The sequence below is a fragment of the Microtus ochrogaster genome, chromosome 18, assembly GCF_000317375.1.
Source record: "Microtus ochrogaster isolate Prairie Vole_2 chromosome 18, MicOch1.0, whole genome shotgun sequence".
NCBI lineage: Eukaryota > Metazoa > Chordata > Mammalia > Rodentia > Cricetidae > Microtus > Microtus ochrogaster.
In genome coordinates, this window is record NC_022020.1 from 63,770,340 (window position 1) to 63,791,974 (window position 21,635).

Genomic DNA, 21,635 nt, shown 5'->3' on the forward strand with positions numbered 1-21,635 from the left:
CTGTGAGAAGACGCTGACACTGACCAGCGCTGCTCAGAAAGCCAGGTGGAGGGCTGCTTTGCAATATTCCAAGCTGATCTTAATCATCCGTTCTCACGTCCGTCCCAGCGCAGCTCTGCCAACTGACTGGAAGGCACAGAGATTTTGTTTCCTGCCGCTGGAGTAAACAAATGCACTCAGGGACTCTGGTGAGCTTGGCTTTTGGGCGTTTGCCTGCTCAGCAATTCATTTCTGGGCCCACAGTGGTCTTCCAATAACCTCATTCCTTGTCCACACCATTCAGGTTAGAGTATAACCATGTTAACCAAGCCATGGGAAAGGCCCTGGCTCCTGATGATGTCCAAGCATTTAACACCTAGATGCAGCAGTACCTAGAGCACCGTCCCTAACGTCTCTGAACATCAAGTCCATCCAATCACAGAGCTGAGCCCACTGGAGTATGTTCCTGAGGTATAGCTGGGTATGGATGACCCAGCCTTGATCCCAAAGTTCACTACCAATGTAGTGGTTAACCCAGGAAGGGGCATAAGACATTGGTGTCTTTATGAACGAAACTCACCCTGGCTGCACCCCAGTCCTGGCATACTGGTAGAAGGGGCTCCAGCTTGCATAAAAGCAGTATGAAAATCCCCACTGGGAAACCAACAAAACCCCAGGTCCCACCACTAACCACAAGCAGGCTGAGACCCACATTCTGGACGGCCTCGAGTCAAAATTTAGGGCAACCTGAAATGGACTGCCCTGCTGTGACCTTTTAACCACCAGGTACCTGCTTTCCTAACACCACCAGGACGGGGTGGGTGGCTGACCTGACTGGGAAGCTTTGGGCAGGCTACTTCCCCCAGGGAGACAGCTCCCTTGACTGAGGTCTTCATTTTATACTTATTTGCATATGCACGCCCAGCCAATCAGCGCACATGGGGTCTATAGATCAGAATCAAGAGAGGGAAGAATGCCTTGGGTTCTCACGACCCCCGAGGTTTTGGCCTTTCTGGCTGCAGCCTGGAGCTCATGCCTCCTAACTCATGCTGGCCAGGTCTCAGCCAGCACCTACACAACCAAGACCACAGACCTCTTAAGTTCCATTCCATGGTCACGTCTGTGTGGTGACCAGGTTCCTTTGGGAACTGTCGATCCCATGTTAGTGGATTCTCCTCTTGCTCGCCCTTCACTGTCTGCTCATGTCATTCTTGTAGGAGAGACGAGAATAGGCAGGAGACAGAATGAACTGTCTCAAGGACAGGTCTGCAGCACTGGCAGTGACCTCATGGACCCAGCATGAGGTCCCTGCCCACGGCTTAGAAGAGGCTGCTGCAGAGAATAAATGACTGGCTCTTACTGGCTGTGCCCCCCAACCCCAGCTTTTTCTGAGGACACCTGAGTGACAGACTGACTAACCACACTGCTGGTCATGGCAACAGCGCTTCAGCCTGACTCCCCAGGCGTCCACTTCATGCGGGAACAAGTCTGCATTCTTCATGTGCTGGTACAAGTTCTGAAAAATTTCCCCCAAGTAACAGGAAGAGATGGGGGCAGCAACGAGTGGGTGAGAGCCAGTTCCACCATGCAGTCCCAGGGAATTACTTCTCTGTTAGCGTGCTGTGTTTGTCCTACAAGCTCTGACAGGGAACAGGTTCAGGAGCTGGGCTGAGGGAATCCCAAGAGGCCGCTTGCACTGCTGTCATGGACCAGAGGAGAGAACTTAAAAAAAGGATTTTATTAAATGGAAGAAGAATCTGGTGGGTGGGATATGAAATATACAAAAACTTTACATCAGCTCTCTTAGGGCGGCATAGACGAGCTCTCGTCACCCTGCCCATGCCGCAGGCTCCGGCCCAGGCAGCCCAGGCTGCAGACGGCACCTGCATGGGAGCAGGTCATGGGGACTGAGGGTGGCTGGGCCCAGGCCTGCCTGAGTCTCGGTGTCCTGTGCACGTGGATGCATATTGCTGTTGCACTTAGAAATCCTTCAAGATTCTGATCGTGTCAGCTGTGAAAAGCCCAAGATGCTAGGTTCTCGCTACATTTCTCTCTAGGTCTTACTGGGTCCCCAGGCCTCACACTAAATATGCTGTTATATTTGAAGGGAAGCCCCCAAGGCCTCTCACTACATGACCAGACATCACATAGCCACTCTTGCCATAGCAACCAACACCTCGTAACACTCTGTCGCTTAAAAAAGTAGACTTTCCTATAGTAAAACTTCTTACAAACACTTATTTCTGCAAAATAATGTGTTTCTGTATGTGGAGCTCTGCAAAATATACGTTTTTGTGGAGAAAGAGGACCCAAGCCAGAGGCTGGACTGGTGGCAGGTCCAGGTCACATGAGGTCATTCAGCTCCGCTTCCAGAGCAGCGGCCATCTCGTCTGCTTCCGAACTGCTGCCCTCCTCGTCATCATTGCTGGACTCCCCGCTGGACTCGCTGGCAGCATCTTCCTCGTTCAGCTTTCTCTTGTGGCCCCTGAAGAAAGAAGAGAAGCAAGACCATTGAGAGACTGGCAGTGGGCAAGCATGCAGCCCTTGGTCATCTCGGCAAAGGAAACAAGCCTGTGGTCACTGTCTCAGGGAGGACATGTGACGCAGCCCCACTCCACACGTGGTTGCATCTGGACGGAAAGGGAGTGGACTGGTGGAGAACACCCCATCCTCAGGTATGTGCCAAGGAGGAATTCTATAGGTGTAGGGGACAGATCTGGAACAGGAGAGGCCACACCGAAGGAGAAGGCTGGAGAGTAAGAGGTGATGAGGTGGGTGATGGACAAGGTACTCACACCTGGGAGCTCCCACGCTCACTGGAGCTGGTTCTAACCCAACAAGGCACGACCACCACAGTGACAAGAGCAGCTGCTATGGGTGCCATGCCACAGTTTACAAAGACTCAGCCACAGGTCTGAGCTGTCTCGTGTGTGAGTGTGTGTGTGTGAGAGGAGAGAGAGAGAGAGAGAGAGAGAGAGAGAGAGAGAGAGAGAGAGAGAGAGAGAGGCTTGTGATATGTGCATTCCTTCCTTTTGTTATTCAAAGTTCCAGTACTAGCATAAAGCAAAGGTAAGGTCCATAGAGGAACAACTAAATAAAGACTCAGGAGGAGAGTCTTTTACCACAGCCACTCAAGGCTAAGTTCTGAAAAGAAATCCAGTCACTTCAGGTGACTGGGTGTACACTGAGCCCCGTTTCCTCAGGCAGTCACTACTACGCAAACTAAAACAAGCACCAGCACTTTGTACAAACAACAAACACCACTGCATGCTTCTAATCACTAAACCTGTCGGCAGGGAATCTGTGGACCAGAACCAGAGTGGCACCAGACGGCTCGGCGCGTTCCTTTCCATAGCCCCGAGGTTATAATGACCCTGATTGGTGAAATCTCTCTCTATAACCTTGTACCCTAACTGATCTAAAGGGTAACTGAGCAACATCAGCCCATGACTCCAATCCCGGGACAACTGAAAGAGAAATACATTGTAATCGTGGCCACAGAACAAGTTTCTTTGGCTAATGCACACACACACACACACACACACACACACACACACACCCCTAGAGCATTTACAGTGGAAACTAATATATTTAGATGTAGCAATAACAACGTCGAATGACCGATGCTAGTATTAGGAAAACTTTGTAGTTTTCATGTGGGGCAGGCACAATGTGAGAAGGCAATGGGACGGAAGCATTAGACAGATGCCCCTTGACTGTTTCCAAGTAAAAAGTACCCATTCCAGGTGGTTCACTGCATCAGTGTTACAACAAAGGCAACACTAACAACCACAACAGTTCAGTGCACTGTAAACCTCCAAGGTCATCTGCCAGCTCAGCTCTATCCTGCACCCCTTTGAGGAGGACAGGAATGTGGTTATCTATATGCTGAGGCCCTTTGCATCAAAAGCTATGTATGCTATCAGCCTAAATTCAAAATCCATATATTATTTTTGAAATTTCAGGCAGAACAACTTTTCTACTAAGAAAAAACATAGATTTTTTTTTAAAAAAAGATACAAAAATGAAGGGTTGATCTTAAAACTGACGTAAAAGGCAGAATCCTCACATTGGAATAAGAAAATTAAAACTAAGAGGAACTATAGAAGAAGAAAAAGCAGATTTCTCCAGGAACATAGTGCAAAGGAGTCCTGACCAGAGACAGACAGACATCTCAGAGGAAATGATGACAAAGACGAAGTAGTCTGGTCCCATGCTACTGAGAGCCCGTGTACATGGAGTATACACTCAGTGAGCGGTAGAGAGCCAGTTGTGTGGGCAGGACACCATGGAGGGGATGGGGTGTACGAGTTCCTTCTGTTTGTGTGTTGCTTTCATTGGTTAATGAATAAAGAAACTGCCTTGGTCTAGTTGATAGGGCAGAACTTAGGTAGGCAGGGAAGACAAAACTGAATGCTGGGAGGAAGAAAGGCGGAGTAGGGGAGAGACGCCATGAAGCCGCCAGAGACAGACATGCTCAATCTTACCGGGTAAACCACTGCCATGTGGCCATACACAGATTAATAGAAATGGGTTAAATTAAGATGTAAGAGTTAGCCAATAAGAAGTTAGAGCTAATGGGCCAAGCAGTGTTTTAATTAATACAGTTTCTGTGCGATTATTTCAGGGCTAAGCTAGCCAGGAGGCCAGGACAAACAAACTGGCCCTCTCCTTACAACACCTTTGGAAACCAGTGAATTCTGTTACAAAGATGCTTGAGTTCTGTACATGGGGTACAGCCAAGAATACAGAACCCTCCCTCCCAGCTTCAAAGAGCATGCTTTCAGGTGGTTTCAGTGCAGCAGACATAAGAATATACTGCTGCCAGGTAATAACTCAAACTCTCCACAGGCAGGGAAAGGAAAGCTACCTGAAGTTCCCCTATAAAAATACACCAAACCACTTACTGTGGCCTAACCATGCTCTGCTGACAAATAGGTCCTTTTCTAGCCAGTGTGTACCAAGTTTCACTGTGGCTTTCCTGAAGCTCCAGTAACTATGGGCACATCTTTATCTGCCATCACCAGGGTGAGTACAGCCTCAGTGCTCAGGTCTGGGGAGTCCCTTCAGGTGTGCACCCAAGCACACCTCTATCTGTAGCTATCTTCCTAAGTTCCCTTTACAAACACAAGTTACCTTCTGATTTATGGCCAGTACTTTCTGTATCATCGCTAACACTCACTGTGTGACACATGGCCAAGCTCGGAGTTAATTTCTGTGTTGGGTGTAAGGGTTGGGTTGAGATTTCTTTCTTTTGCAGTTGCACAGTCCACTGCTACAGCACCATTTGTGGGAAAGAGAATTTAAGAACTGCCTGAGGAAATATAAAGACCCACTATTCAAAGAAACCTTTTGAATTTTGAAGCAAAAGAAGAAACCTCCCCAAAATTGTATTTGGCTGCAGGACAGCAAGTATTTATTTAACCAAACAGAGCACAAAGTTGCAAACACTGGATATGCAAGACAGATGGCACACACACTTGGCCATGTATGTGATACAATGTATGAAAAGCTCTAAAAGTAGCAGGATAACAAATAACCTAGAAGAGAAATACTCCTCAAGTGAACAAGACCACCAAAATTCAAGCAGATAGTAAACAGAATGTTGGAAAATGTAAGTCGGGGTAAGGAGGGTACAGAACACTCCGCAGGTGGAATGCCCTCCTAGAGCTGGGTGCAGGAACTTGACGCCTTGAGTTCTGGGAGCTGCACGAACTCAGGCTACCCGTAGGAAATGGGCCCACCAGCATGCTGACACTGAAACACACACTTCTGTTTTGGTCCACGATGAACATTACTGCCAGAAAGCCAACGAGGCTGAAGGGGAAGGGGGGAGATGAGAAGCTCAGTGGGGAAAGAGCAGGAAGGAGGATCCGAGTTTGGACCCCTGGCACTCATGTAAAAGCTGGACACAATCGTGCATATCTATATTCCCAGGTAGGGGTGGGGTGGGGGTGGAGAAAACTGGATCCTGGGACATGCCTGCTGGCTGCCTGGCTGAAATTGCAAGCTCTATATTAGGTGGAAGACACACAGTGCTGGCCCCCAAATGTGCATGCACAAGCTGATGCAGCTCCTGTGCATGTGTGCATGTTTATGCACACGGAAACAAGCCGAGAAAGAGGTCACTCAACCCCGTGGTGACAGGAGAAAGGGGTAAATAGATCCCAGGGTACTGAGGTTCAAAGCTGGCAGAAGCTGGGACAACGTTCACCAGATTCTGAATTGCATTTTCAAGTAGTGATTGCTATCCATGCTCAAAGGGCTTTAAATAAATCTTGTCCACCCTCAAAATTCCCTTCCACTTATGCTTCTGTCTCCAACAGCATCTTCAAATAGAGCGAGCCCAAGGACAGTCGAGTGGCCAATGGATGAATACCACAGGACAGTCAGCCTCCCCACCCAAGAAGACTGGGCTCCACGTGGGCTCTTTTTTTTATGGTGTGTTACAAGTGAGTGCCCAGTAGTTGGGCAAGAGAAGAAAATTCTGGGCAGACATGGAACCCAAGAAGCTCCGCTCTGGGAAAGCTGCTGCATTCTGGAGTATGCAGGAGCACGTGCATGCACACTTGACTACACCAGTGGCTTAAAAGCGGCACAACTGCCTGCCTTGGACTAACACTGATGCCTCCCTCTTAGTATCACACGAAGTATTTATATTTTGTTCTCACAACCAGCTGCACAACTCCACAGAGAAATATTAGCATATTTAATTTTGGAAAATCTGAAAAAGCATATCAAATTCAATGTGGGGTAGAAGGATATAAACATGAATTATAGATGTAAATTTCCTCCCCAATATTTCAGATTTCTTAACTCACTGTTGTCACAGCATACATGGAACATTGCCTAAGGTTTATTATTCAAAAAGTGCAGAACTATTTTAATAAACACAGTGCTGTTCTACACCAGCACCCAATCTAGTAAGAGCCAACAGGTCCCATGTGCACTGCTCTCACATGCTGATTACAGCTGTGCAGTTTGTTTTGTAGAAAGGAGAGAAAAGACCAGCATTATATGGAGCAACCCTGCTTTATTCCACTGCCTTTGCTGAACTCGGACGGGTCTGGGTAAGCTGCACAGGCATGGAGAAATACTTCTCAAAAGATTTGTGTTTGTGTGACTTGCAATAAAACTATGCAGAAAAATGCTGTGCCTCCCCTTACACACATGCACACATTTTGTGAGGTACATTCTTGTGTCCAGATCTGAACAGTCAGCAGTACAGAAAATACAGTCTCCCTCTTGAAGAGGCAGCTTCTGCCCCTCTCCACTTCTCCCCTTCCCTTCTGTCTCTCCCCTCCTCTCTCTGCACTTTTCCTTCTCCCCTTCCCTTCCATGCTTCCATAACGTACTAATAAATATCGAACCTCACTCTGCATGGTGTGCCTATCCATCTGTCTCTTGCCTGCCACCTCCATGTGGCTCGCTGCCTGAGACCAGCCACCTTTGGAGACCTGCGTGGTCTTGTGCAGCATCCCTGCCTGGGACTGGCTGCTCTCAGGACCAGCTGCCCTCTGCTTGCCACCACATGGCCCTCTGCCTGCAGCCGCTCAGGGATCTGGGGATCCACAGCATTTTAAATTAATCTATTACACTGGTGCCGTGACTCGGATGGCTCTTCCGCCCTGAACCCCTCTCCCGAGGTCGGGATCCAGAACCAGGTATTTTTTTCCACAAAACCACGTGTTCCATATGCCTCAGTATGATTTCTACACCTTGAGTTCTACGTACACCACCGGCTTCAATCGGTGAGTTCCCCCATTCTGGTGAGCTCCCAGCAATCTTTTGGTGTTCCTAGAAACTGGGGGACAGCCCCCAACCATGGAGGGTTGAACTCTTCGCTGACATTCATCTCTGGATTGCTCCCCTTAGTTAAAATTGTGACCAGACTGACCTGGGGTCAGTCCTCCTGCACTAGGACTGCACACTCTGTGGTGCATTCGACTGGGGACCCAGGGTTCCTCAGTTTTTTATTTCTCTTTTTTTTTTACCTTCACTGTTAAAGGCCTTCCATAGTCTTAAAAATACTTTTCATTGTGCAAAAATATCTGTCACGGTCATTCTGACGTAAACGTGCTACTGTTTATACAATGTATATGTCTAACATTTCTGTTTCCACAAACCCAAAAAATTCTTATGAGTACCAGGGAGCCGAATCGAAGGATCCACCTTAAGCAGGTCAGATACACCCCCCCTCAATTCCCTGGTATTAATTTTTTTTCCCTTAATTTTGTCCTCTGTTCTGCCAACACCTTAAATAGGTGTAAGAGACACCAGATATTTCCATAGCACTAACACTGGACAGGAACAAACAGACTAGTTATACCAGGATGTGACCAACATCCAGATTTCTCAGGTTCCCCCCCCCACCAAAGACAACCATAAATAAGCAGGAAGCAAACTTGAGAATCCGCCACCCCAATTCCTTTAATCCGTGGTGCCTAACCTCCCGCCTTTTCATTATAAAAGAGATGTAAAGATCTTTCTCTTTAAGAGACAAGCCATGCCCACTCCCTTCCCTGTCTGCTGAGGCAGGCAGATCTTCCTTCCTGCCTGCAGCCTGAGTCTCTTCCTTTTTTCTGTCTCCCTCTCAGAGAGGCAGCTTCTGTCTCTCTCTCTTCTGTCTGTCTCTTTGCTCTTCTTTTCTTCCTTCTCCCTCCATAATCCACTAAATAAATATCTAACCTCACTCTGCATGGAGTGCCTATCCATCTGTCTCTCACCCGCTGCCACCACGTGGCTCGCCACCTGGGATCAGCTGCTTTCAGAGACCTGTGACGTGGTCTCGTGTACCATCCCTGCCTGGGACTGGCGGCTCTTGGGACACATGGCCCGCTGCCTGTTGCTGCTCAGGGATCTGCAGCATTTCTGCCACTGCAGCTATTCGGAGATCCCGCAGCATTTTATTTTTACCATTTCAGTCAGGACATACAATGTGCTGATAGAGCTCATGCGATTTTCAAATACTTGTCTTGGCAGCTTTTGAAAAGCCTGCAATCTCATACATAGATACAGGTAATGTAAGTTTCAGCTAAAAGTGTTTCTGTGCTTTCCCGCCTTTCTCCCCCGGCTTCAGATACACTGATTCAGGCTAGACTTTGCCATACACGACCAGCTGCCCAAAGATCCCGAGCTTCTTTCTGGACCACAGCCTCTATTTCAAGGACCGACATGAGTAAGTCAGCACCATATCTGCGGCTACAGCTGTGAGCTCCTGCCTACCCCCTCTACAATGTTGCTGGCAAACACTACCCTGGAGCATGTCCCAGGCCCAGCAGTGTAGCTATATGCACCACAGCACGAGTCTACTCTTTCCCTTTGCTGCTGGACAGCTCCTGCTGCCTATGGGGTTCGCAATGCTGCTCAAGCGGAGCGCATTCAGTCCAAAGTGTCAGGTGTCGTCTTCCACGTGTGAGGCACAGTTTTGTCGGTGCAGGAGTCCTGGCAGGTGACTGCTTTGTGAGCACCTGGATGGCCCTGTCACCGAGTCATGGGAACACTGGAAAGCAGGCTCACCTCACCTGAGAGCTTTCGGAAACACATCGAGCTTCTCTTCCTGCTTTACCTGCTTTAAGTGTTCTCATCTTCCACGCCTGAGCTGCACTGGGTCTAGTGTGGATTTCTTCTTTGACATGGAATGTGTTGAACTTTTGGGTCATGAAAATCAAGGCCATCAAATTTCAGGAGTTTTTGGCCATTTGTCCCCCAGAATACTTTTTCTGCTTTCATTCTCCTAAAGTTAATTATCATGCCAAACCTAATTTCTATGTGAGGATCTCTGCAGTACTATTTAGTGAGGCCCCTAGATGTGAGAGCTGGGGCTAAAGTAAGCTTCCAGGGAAAGAACAGGATGGGGCAGGCTTGGGCAGAGCTACCCTGACTATCCCTGGTAACCACACTCCTCACTCTCCATGCGGAGATACAATAGAACAGAACCTGGGGCCTGGAGAGGGAACTTGTATCAGGACATTATTCCTTTATAAAGTAGTGACATTTTCCTTGTTCACTCTTGTCCCCATATCCAGGACAGTGCTGACTAAGCAGGAGAGCCTGCATTGGGGCTTTGTGCCATCTAGCTTGCCTTCAGGCTGCCACTCACAGGGTGTGGAGTACCAATGGGGTAAAAGCAACACTGAGATCAACAGAGTGCCACCTAGTGCCATCGCAGTAAAGGAAGGACAGACACCAAGGCTCTCTGTCACCCAAGAGTCACAAGTATCAGCAAAATTGCTGTGGGCTTTGGCATTTCAATACTCTTGCTTTCACTTTTCCACTAACTCTAGGAACAGACTAAAGTCATGCTGTATTTCAAAGCTGACAGCTGTTGGCCGTGATACATACTCCCCCTCCCTCCCTATAAAAAGCTCTTGCTAGAAGGTAAGGTAAGCATGAAGGACCAAGTCTGATACAGCTGTGTACTCTACCTGGGTGCCAGGCACTTTCCCATCTTGTGCTGGGTCTCTTATCTAAGGGATGTGTCCAGAGAGTGCTGCTGTTGCTGAGAGGAGCCTGGATCACTTCTTGATGGGAAAGTACAAATACAGTCGGGCTCCCTCCTCCTGTCAGTCACTTTCAAGTTCAAGTGTGCTAAGATTCTCAACAGCTTGGCTGTGTGAACCTGACTGGATGTGCTGCCAAGCAGAGCACCATGTGACAAACCAAGCCTGCACCTCAGCTGTTAAGCTTCATCACACTCAGGAACAGAACTAAGAAACTTGGCATTTGTGAGACCTCCAAGACCGAGAGGCACAGAGTTGATGGGAGCTGGGTCTATCCAGAATGTCTCCTTCCTATCCAGTTTCCAGAGGCTGTGCCGGCTGTTGGCTGGGACAGCTATCAGAGAACCTCATACATGTCATGAAAGGCCGCGGGAACTCGCCACGCTCCGGTGAGAACTGCTGAGGCTGTCGTGCGTCCTTAGGGGTGAAGAACTAATGTGAGGAGGGCGAGAACTGTGTTGTGTGTTTGCTAACAAGGCTCTCCATCAGCCTTACTAGGTGCCAGAGGATGGACAGGGCTGTTAACTAGAAATCCGGGTGGGCATATACCAGGCTACCCCATCTTGAATGCTCCCCCATTCTGCACCCAGGGCAGCTACACCCAAACTCTTCTGGCTAAGTCAGGTGGTTTTTGCTTAGAGGACTCATCCCGACCACGGCACAGCTGCTGTGCTGGAGGCCAGCTTGCTTTCTCACTGAGTAATACTCAAATGGGGGTGCAGAACAGATCTAATGGAGGCAGAGATATGCCCAAGAGCCCAACGGGCAAGGAACAAAGGAGGGTCCAGAACCTTGTCCACCCTACTCCCCTGCACATATTTATTAAAACACTGCTTGGCCATTAGCTCTAACTTCTTATTGGCTAACTCTTACATCTTGATTTAGACCATTTCTGTTAATCTATGTATCGCCAAGTGGCTGTCGCTTACCGACAAGATTCTAACCGGCATCTGTCTGAGGCGGAGGATCCATGGCTTCTCTGACCCTGCCCTTCTTCCCAGCATTCAGTTCTGTCTTCTCCACCGACCTAAGTTCTGCCCTATCAGGCCCAAAGCAGTTTCTTTATTCATTGACCAATGAAAGCAGCACATGAACAGAAGACCCTCCTATACCACTTAACTATGTGCAGAACTGAAATTAAGAAAGACTAGAGTGGGGGTGGGGGTGAGCTCTGCTCTTGGGCTGAAGGAGGCCACTGGATATGTGCAGGGGGGTAGGGTGGCCAAGGTTCTGGGCCCTCCTCTGTTCCTTCCTGGGCATATCTCTGCCTCCATTAGATCTGTTCTACATCCCCATTTGAGTATTACTCAGGGTTTCCTCTGCCAGGAAGCAGCTGTGTTCCAGCTGTGTTCATGTGGGCTCAGTGGTCAATGAATAAAGAAAGTTGCTGAGTGCTGAGAGCAGTGGGGGCTTTCTTTGTCTTATGTGCTTCTTAAGGTCCTTTGTCCCCCTAATATGGTAACATCATCTTCATTGGAGGTTATTTTATCACCATAGGGCTATGCCACTAAAGTTACATGGATCTAGTAAGGTTGCCTGACATGGAGGCCACAGGAATGCCATAAGACTGTATATGTATGTACCAACACTGATTAAGCCACATTATTTCTGTTGTTTGTTCTAAAAGGGCCCTTACACACTATCCCTGAGCTCTGTATCCTGCCCACTGCTGTGAGATCTGAGAGGACAAAGACATATTACTTTGTGTCCATATACCCTCTGTATACCACTGCACAGGCAGGCAGGCAGGCAGAAACACTAAGCAATAAATGATGAGATAACTATCAAATCAAGAAAAGACCAAAGATGATTATGAAAGAAAATACAGCCATATGGCCTTCTAGATTCAGTGAAACAATTTAAGTCACAAAAAATACTGCATAATCTAAACCTGAAAGGATGACACTGGCAGAATTGGTGCAAAGAAAAGGCTAAAGCAGCTGGGCGGTGGTGGCGCACGCCTTTAATCCCAGCACTTGGGAGGCAGAGGCAGGCGGTCTCTGTGAGTTCGAGACCAGCCTGGTCTACAGAGCTAGTGCCAGGACAGGCTCCAAAGCCACAGAGAAACCCTGTCTCAAAAAACAAAAAACAAAAAAAAAGAAGAGGCTAAAGCATGGTTAGGCAGGGTCTCTCTCTAACAGTGAATATGCAATAAAGGTGTGAGAACGTAGCTAGGGCAGGGCAGGGCTGCGGCAGAACACTGGAATTGGTTATCTTTGATTCCATGCCTTTTAGTGCTTTCTGGATTTTAAATAAATTCATGTCAATTTGATAAAACAAACTTTAAATGCCATACCACTATTTAATAATAACACGTAGGGACCAACAGAGCAAAACAGAAAGCCCACCATATATCCAGAGACTAATTTCAAACTAGTGGAAAATATGATTGGATAAATTGTGACAGAACTATTAGGTTCCTCATTTGTTTTACTGACGATCCTGAGGCCAGGACACCTAGCTCCATAAGGATGCACAGAAGTACTTTAGCAAGTGTGCAACACAACATCAAGGCACAGACAGACACGAGGCTGGAAGAACATACAGTATTGAGGAGAACCTTCGTCAACTGAAAAGCACTGACCAATCATAAGAAAAGGGGAAAGATGCGCATGCTCACCAACACTTGAAAAGGCCCCGCATGCCATTCTGATAGCAGCAGATGGAGCTGCATGAGTCTTGCTCCACCACTTGACTGCCCACTAGTGACAGGACACCCACTGCCGAGCTGGAAACTCAGCACCACTGTGACCCCTGATACTTAGGAAGAACTCCCGTGGCAACATCTCATCTGTATTTATACCTACCTATAGGAGAAGGTAGGGTAAGGTAGCTCCCCAGGATGGAGCCTCTGAAAGTGCTATTAGAGTTAAGTATGCACCCACTGGCAACCATCGGCCTAAGTGGATGCCACACAGGCAATGCCAAAAGGCACACCTCAGGCCACTCCCTAACCCCCACAGAATGACCCGAGGTGTGACCGTCAGACCTTTCAATAGAGCTAGGACCACATACAGTCAGAACAGTTTCCACAAATGATCTCACAATGCTCCACCACCACCAAAACAAGGAGGCCAAGCAGGGTTCTCTTCTTCCTTCCCACTGTTGTGAAAATGACACCAACACCCAGGACAGAACGCAAACTTCAGTGACAGGCAGGTGTAGGCCTGGGACTGCCTCCCTCAGGCGCCCACCCTCACCTGGGCCCTCGCATGCCAGCGGTGCTTCTTTCGCTAGATGGGGACAGCCCTAGGGGCTGCTCTCTTCGGATCTCTGGAGCTCTGGGCTTCCGGGGCTTTGATGCTCTCTCCTGCTCACTGTCTTGGTCTTCTGGCTTCTTCTTCTCACTGTCACTGTCATCACTGCCTTCTCCAAGGATGTCATCGACCTGACAAAAGGGGGAGAGTCAGTGGTCTTGCAAGTTAGCTTTCTGTAAGAGTCACATGATCCCCTTGCCCAGGAAGAAGCACAAAGCTTCACAGCATCCCCACATAAGGGCATACTCAGTTCTATTCCTACTTGAATGCCGGGGCCTAAAGCTACGCTTAAATGACAGCAGAAGACCAGACACTGCCATGGAGCATGCACGTGAGTCCCAAGGAAGGGATGGTGGTTTTCGTTATGGCTTAAGTTTTCACATATTGTACTGATGGACTTTCTGTGAGCCGGACATTCACTTAGCATCTTCTGGATCGGGAGACCCAGAGCCTGAGGACGTATGTCCCAGGAGGAAGTGGCTCCTAGACACTGGGGTCTAGAGCGCAGTTGTTCAGCTGGCTTTTCTTTCCCATCTGCCTCACGAAGGTGATACGAGAACAGTGAGAGGGAAGAGGAACAGGCCTGCCAACCTGGGACTCCTGCTCCTGAGATCTGAGGGTGGGCGGAGGGCAGACAACAGGGTGGGGGAACACCGCAAACAGAATACAGGTGATAGGTTTCTGATAGGGAACCTCACTGGGGTCCAACACTACACTGAGCTACCTTTTACCCGGGGAACAGAGACTAGGAGCTGTTGTCACTCTTACTGCAAGTAGGAGCCACGCTGTGCAGAGAAGGCAAAGGCAACCCCAGGCTTTGGCATTCTGGCCCAAGAACTCGAGTTCTTAGCTTTTATCCTGCACTGCAGGGATGAGCAGAACAGGGCAGGGGGGCTACACCCAGCTGCTCACCAGTGCAGTGGTTACTGAGCTTCAGCAATGATAATGTGGTAGTCCTGATGGGCAACTCCAGTGAGGCTTCCACCCAAGCACAGCTTTGCCAGGCCAACAGGCAACTTGGGTGAGATCCATGGCCACCAGCGTCTCTGGGTGGCTGGCTACATCTACATCCTGATCAGAAAAGCATTTCCTATATCTGTGCCAGCCTTCTTGTGAGGCAGACAGCTGACTTGAGCATGTATTAGCTCTGCTGGCTGGCCAAGGACTTATAGAAACATCTTAAAAGCCAAAACAAAATGTGGGCACACACCAAGTCTGGCTTTGTTTCAATCAAGCTTCTGTTTGGAAATGACATGAATTTTCCAAAGGTTTTCTTGTGCAAATGTGTCAACTGCCTTTTGAAAACTACTTAACTGTAATGAACTTAATTTAAAAGACAAAACAGTAAAGTTGTTTTGTTAAATGTTAAAGAAAAACGTAAAAATAAGTGTGTGACATGGAAAAAATTCAGATACAAAATTAAATACTAAATCTTCACAAAAGGCCACACAGCACACCAAACACTCCTGTGTCTATCAATATACAGAACACAAGAAGGTCCCCCAGCCAGACAAGCTCTCTGAGAATCTGTCTCATCACAGCTTTAGAGCCACAAGGTGTGGCTAGAGGTAGACAGTACACCTGAACACACAGGACAGAATAAGGTAGCTAGCCTACAAGCCGGAGTCCAATGTAGCCCTCCTGCTCTTCTGTCATCGAAGTGCCTTGCAAGACACTGACAGCCTTGGAAGAGAATGACAGACAGACAGCTCTCCTTAGCCTGATGCAGAACATGCCAGGGAACTGGCCCCACACCCATGTCACCAAACAGGACCAGCAGTGCCTCAAAAGCACCACCATTCCTACAACTGACTACTGACTAGAGAACGAGGGCTCCAAGAACAAGTTTCTTTTTTTTTTTTTATAAATATTTATTTATTTATTATGTATACAATATTCTGTCTGTGTGTATATCTGTAGGTCAGAAGAGGGCACCAGACCTCATTACAGACGGTTGTGAGCCACCATGTGGTTGCTGGGAATTGAACTCAGGACCTTTGGAAGAGCAGGCAATGCTCTTAAACCACTGAGCCATTTCTCCAGCCCCCAAGAACAAGTTTCTTAATCTTAAACTTGTACCAAATGATTTGGAGTTCAAATAAATGTACTTACTTCCTTGTCCCAAAGAACCAACATTCTGAACCAACTCAATGTATTTATAGATGCATTAAGTCAGTCTTGCCTGCAAGTTTCCTGATGATGTTACCAAGGACAGAGGGGACTCCACACAGAATTTCAGGGCCTCCAGGATACTGCTGACACATGCTAGCTTCCCGAGACTGTCCTGGTTTCCTCCTTACGTGAAAGCTAATGTCCGTCAGTCAGTTCCTGACATATGCCTATGACCATGATTCAGCAGCATAGAACAGGCACCACCTCACGGTACTTTCAAAACCTGATTATATGTCATTCTTCTTTGTCTGTAACTAGGCTGGTTTTTTATTGTTGGACAAAGGCTTCTATTTTACACACAGGGCACTCCTGGGACTCTTCAGTGGTAGGTATCTGAAAGTTGCTGCGAGTCAAGCACTCAACTAACTCACCCAAGGGCAAATGCAACAGGGGAGACTGCCATTCCCATGGTGGATATTCCCACACAAGAGACTCCTATTGGGATCCAGGGCCTAGTGGTCATGCCAAGGCCAGAGAGGCAGCCCATGACCTCAGGACCTCAGTCCTCCAGCAACAGGATATCAACCTGCAGCCACGAGGAGCTGGGAAGATGCAGGGCAGAAGGCTCTGGCCCAGCAGGGGACACTGCTCCCTGCACCTGATTCCTGACCCCGGGAGCAGGACAAAGGAAAGACAGAGCTTGCTCTAAGCTTCTGCGGCTGTGGTACTTGCTATGCGTCACAGAACTAATACAGCGGTGGGATGTATTTAAGGGAATGATGTCAACGGAGAAGCTATTTTCATGAACAGGAAACACTTTGAAGGCCAAAGAGAAACTTTAATGACATGTGATAAACCCCAAACTTGGAAAACAAACTTGAGGCGTTCTGAAACTGCTCAAGAGGATTTAAAACCGCCACACAGACGCTGGCTGTAGGCAGCACATATGTTCTGAAAACGACTTATGCAAATTACACTCTAAAACCCCTAAGAAAGTTCCTTACACCAGGGAGATGAAAACAAAAGATAACCACAAACTCTTTCTCTCACATAGATTTTCACATGCAATGAACCTTGTCTCACTAAAACTTCAGTGATCAACACTTCCAGGAAATAAAGGACCAGAGAGATAAGACTCATTGATTAAAAAAAAAAAAAAAAGCAAAAATGAACATATGATGAGGAACTTTTAAATCACCATCAAGCAACATTTTGTGTAGGATACATTGTTACCAAGTGGCTCACTATCCTCTACTGACTAAACAGCTTACCAAAGGATGTGTTCTAGGATAACTGCCTAAGACCCAGTCACTAGCTGACAGAGGTAAAAATGACTGCGGCTTAGTCACAGAGCATTCCCAACACCTTCACATGTCTGCTGCGCTAGGTCAAACATCTCAAATGTGTCAGCAGCGAATGGTCCCAGTCAGGCTGTCTCTTCAGTTTCCTGCACGGGTTCTCATTCCACAGGAATTACTGCTACACAGTTGGTTTTAGCCCAAATGCTAAGAGGGGACTAACTTCTGTTATAAAGATAACGGGAGCAGACAGATGGGTGCTGAATTCAGCGAACAACAAACCCACTCTTACACTGAGTCAGGAGATAATTCACACACGGTGTGTGTAAAGCAACACACACGCAGCTCTCACAGCAAGCACTCATCACAAGCGCTCTTAGGTTCCTGAAGTAGGAGGAGCAAGACTCCAAGGGCAGAGGGGTGGGACTGAAGGTGGCCACTGGGGCCCAGCAGAGCCATGGGCAATGGTTCTCCGCAGCCCGTGCAGGCACTGCCTTGCTTCCTTAGTAACAACTTTCAAAGACTGAGAACAGCGGTGGGCAAGCAAGGAGATACGAGGTTGCACCTGTCTCTGCTTCATTATCACTATATAAAATCTTTTCAGCTATTATCACTCGGCTTAAAAAAAGGTAATATCTGCTAATCATCTGAGGATAAACAGAATGTCCACAATAGTAACAATAACTAGCTTCCTAAAATGGAAAGATGAGAGACATGGGAGACACAGAATCTCTAGCACCAATTTTTTTCTGAGAACATAGCTCTAGGAAGCCTGCAACTTGTGTAAATCAGTCAATCTCCTGGTTTTCATGGCTGACCAAATACATTCTGCCCAAGACAGTAAACAAGAGATAGGTAAACAACAGATAGGGCCACACGACGGAAGGTGCCGGCCAGACACAGGATACAACCACAAAGCAGCAAAAAGAAGGTTGGGAATAATATGCCCGCTCCCCACCCTCATGTACTAGTGATGGGATCATATACAGTGCCCTAAGAGAACCAGAGAATAGGACTCTTAAAAAGTGACGTCGCAGTAGTGTGGGTTAGTCCTAAATACTACACAAAACATGTTTTAGCAATGCCGACTACACACGCATGTGGGCATGAACCCATGCCTGCCCCCAGGGGCCTTCCCAGCTCAATTCTGTAACAGGGAGGGAAGAGAACAGCTCAAGAATTAAAACCACATCCTTGCCGTGTGGTGGCGCACACCTTTAATCCCAGTACTTGGGAGACAGAGGCAGGTGGATCTCTCTGAGTTTGAAGTCAGCTTGGTCTACAAGAGCTAGTTTTAGGACAGCTGGGGCTGTTAGAGAGAAACCCCGAGAACAGGCAGAAGATGAAGCAATCCTAGCAGATGTCAGCATCATTTATCCTCTGTATGAATGTCTAGAGCGGGACTGGGAAGCCATTCCACAGAGAAGCACAATCAAGAGCTCTAGCTGACTGCTTCAGCTTGCCTGCTCACTGCTGCTGGAAGCAGGAACTGCCTGGACTCATATCATCTACTGCTGCTTGCTATGTGCGCCCCTTGAAGCCTCACCCAAGGAGACCCTCTGCTCTGCCTGCAGCTCTGGATCAGGACCTCTGCCTGGCTGCCTTCATGGGCCTCCCCAGATGATTTCTGCTGCATTTTTGCATGCCCTTGCTTTGGTGACATTACCTCTTGTTTGTCCTCTCAATTGGGCTACTCCAGTCACCTCTACTCTCTATCTGCTATGAGATTTATTTTTCTTCTTTTGCTTGCTGTGTAATTAATAAACTCACCCATTTAAAACCAGAAGTATGGCTATCAATGATCATTCTCTGGACTGTACAGAACCAATAACTATCAGAGAAGTTTATCAGTGATAAGGCCTGGACAGTCTAGTTAACCTAGTTACCTTACCTACCCATGCTACTAGTGATGGAGCAGCCTACACCCTCCAAGCCCACTTGTTTCTTTGTAGAAAACCAGCCTGCAGGTAGTCCTGACCCTCTCCAGGCTGGTATTCTGCCTTGGGGATTCCACTAGAATCTTTGGCTTTGACATATTTCTAGAAACATACACAGGATTACAAAGTAGCTAAGACTAAAGCACAATGTTGATTTTTGTTAACTACACATGTTTCTGCTGTACCTTTTTGGCCCACCCCAATCTCTAATTTGCTTTCTAGGCAATGAGGACCTGCTCTGTGGTTCTGAACAGGGAATGATACTGTCAGTGCTGTGCTCAGAAGAGCACTGGCTTTCCCTGCTCACAGTGGTGGCACTGGAGCCTCCATTAGGTATCTGGGCTTTGGGCAGTAAGCCATCAAAACCGCTGTGAAGCAAGACAGGAATGAGAGGGTGACAAGGACAGGGATCTGCTCACCAGCTCAGGGAGCACAGACACGGTGGGGAGGAGGAGAAAGCACTGCTCATCTGCGTCTTTCTCCTAAGCAGGACCTCCATAGGTACTGTAACCCCGCCACAAGGCACCAAGTCTCAGCCGCTCTCTATGGCTCTCTCAATCTTGCATCTTTTATGCCTTCAAAACGAGTACCATGTGGATAATATTCATACATTGCCAAGATGCAGCCTGGCCTGGCAGCTTCTGTGTGCTGACCTTGAGGAAACAAATATCATCCCAGTGAGGCACGGACGGTTTCACCTCAGTGGGTGCTGAGCTTGGCCAATCACAGCCATTTCTCCAGCCCCAGGCACACAGATTCTTAGCAAAAATATCCACAAATAGCCCCAACTGAGTTAAGATAAAAATTCTTGTTCCCCTCTGAACCATTCCTCCACTGTCTTCATTATTCTTAGCAATCTTCTCTTCTAAGCTCCTGCTGGAGGCCAGTAAGCTCTGAGTACTCAAAAGCTTTTCTGGTCCGAAGTTCCGAAATCCTCCACAATCCTCCAATAAAAGAGTCCAATGCACAAGAAGGCACATGGTCAAGTTCATAGCAGCAACAAGCCCACTTTTCTCTAACAACTTCTGTTCTAGTTTCATTTGTTCCCATGATAAAACAAACAAACAACAACAACAACAAAAAACAAACAAACAAACAAACCCAAAACAAAACAAGCAGAAAACCCCATTCCAACCAAAGCAACACAAGAGAGAAAAAGGGCTTACAATTCAGGTCAGTTCGTTTCTGAGGAAGGCAAGGTAGCAGACAGTGAAGCAGCTAGTCACACCACAGCCCGTAAGAGGCGCAGATGAGGGCGCCTAGACTGCTTGCTTGCACTAAGCTCAGTCGGCTTCCTTCAGGGTGGGTCTTCCCAACTCAGTTAATAGTCAAGACAACCCCCCACAGACATGCCCACAGGCCAACCTGATGGAGGCCATTCCTCACTAAGATTCACTTTCTGAGTGATTCTGGGTTGTGTCAAGTTGACAGTTTAACTAGCAGAGTTATACATACAACTCCAACATCTGTACCCTGCCACAATACACCACGCCAATGAACGCTGCCTGAAACACCACAGCTCTGAACGGCAGTGCTGCTGCTGTGTATACCAAGCATTCTGCTCGTACACAGAGAGCTATTTTCAGAAAACAGTATTTTTCCACCATTAGGAGACAGATATGAAATTAGTGTACCTTCAATTATATTGAATGCATTAGAATGTTTTTTTTATACATGGTGTTTGAGTTGCTGACTTTTTAAAATTTTATTTTAAAAAAATCATCAAATGAACTTTGGTTTGGGATTAGCACAAAATTTCCCCCAATTTTTTGAAATGGCCCTAAGCATATTACTGCCATTATATGATGTGTCTGTCCTTCCTTCCTTCCTTCCTTCCTCCCCTCCCTCTCCCTTTCAGTCAGTCCTTTCTTTCATGAGCACGTGTGTGTATGTGAGTGTGTGTGCTTGGTAAAATAGTATTAAAAGTTGATGGTTAAAAAATCAAAATATCAACTAATAGAAAAATGTAGAGGGTGCTCCATATTCTGCAGTATCAAATATTTAATCAAGAAAAACAGTGCTGGGGCTACAGTTTAATTGGTAAAGTGTTTGCTATGAGAGCATGGAGACCTGAAGATCTGAATGAAATCCCTACAACTTAACAAAAAAGTCAGGCATAGCGATACACATTTATAATCCAGCTGTGTAGGTGGACCCATTGGGTTTGCTGGCCAGTCAGCCTAGCCTAGTGAGTGAGAGAGCCCGTCTCAAAACCAGGGTGGAGAGTACCTTAGGAACGATGTCCAAGGTTGTCCTCTGGCCGCCACAGGCATGGAAACATGTATTCATGAACACTTTAAATAAGTAAATTCACCTTAGTAGCATGCAAGTTTGCTTTCACCTTTAGTAAATGACAAGATTTCATATATATATAAAATCAAAGAAGTGATTTTTTTTACAAATATTTATTTATTATGTATACAATATTCTGTCTGTGTGTATATCTGTAGGTTAGAAGAGGGCACCAGACCTCATTACAGATGGTTGTGAGCCACCATGTGGTTGCTGGGAATTGAACTCAGGACCTTTGGAAGAGCAGGCAATGCTCTT

At 47.3% G+C, this 21,635-nt stretch overlaps 1 protein-coding gene across 3 annotated transcripts in view; it reads right to left on the reverse strand.

Annotated features, from left to right (window-relative positions):
• Positions 1-1,698: 1,698 nt before the first annotated feature.
• Positions 1,699-21,635, reverse strand: part of Ctdp1 (CTD phosphatase subunit 1) — a 58,508-nt gene continuing 38,571 nt past the window's right edge. Inside the window, exons 12-13 of one of the 3 annotated variants that reach the window (XM_013349627.2) lie at positions 13,682-13,869; positions 1,699-2,464 (exon numbers count right to left, since the gene is read on the reverse strand). In XM_013349627.2, the coding sequence (XP_013205081.1) occupies positions 2,323-2,464; positions 13,682-13,869 (330 nt within the window). In that variant the 3' untranslated portion in view covers positions 1,699-2,322. The remainder of the gene's footprint in view (positions 2,465-13,681; positions 13,870-21,635) is intronic. The other 2 variants (XM_026783498.1, XM_026783499.1) reach the window with 2 other exon arrangements.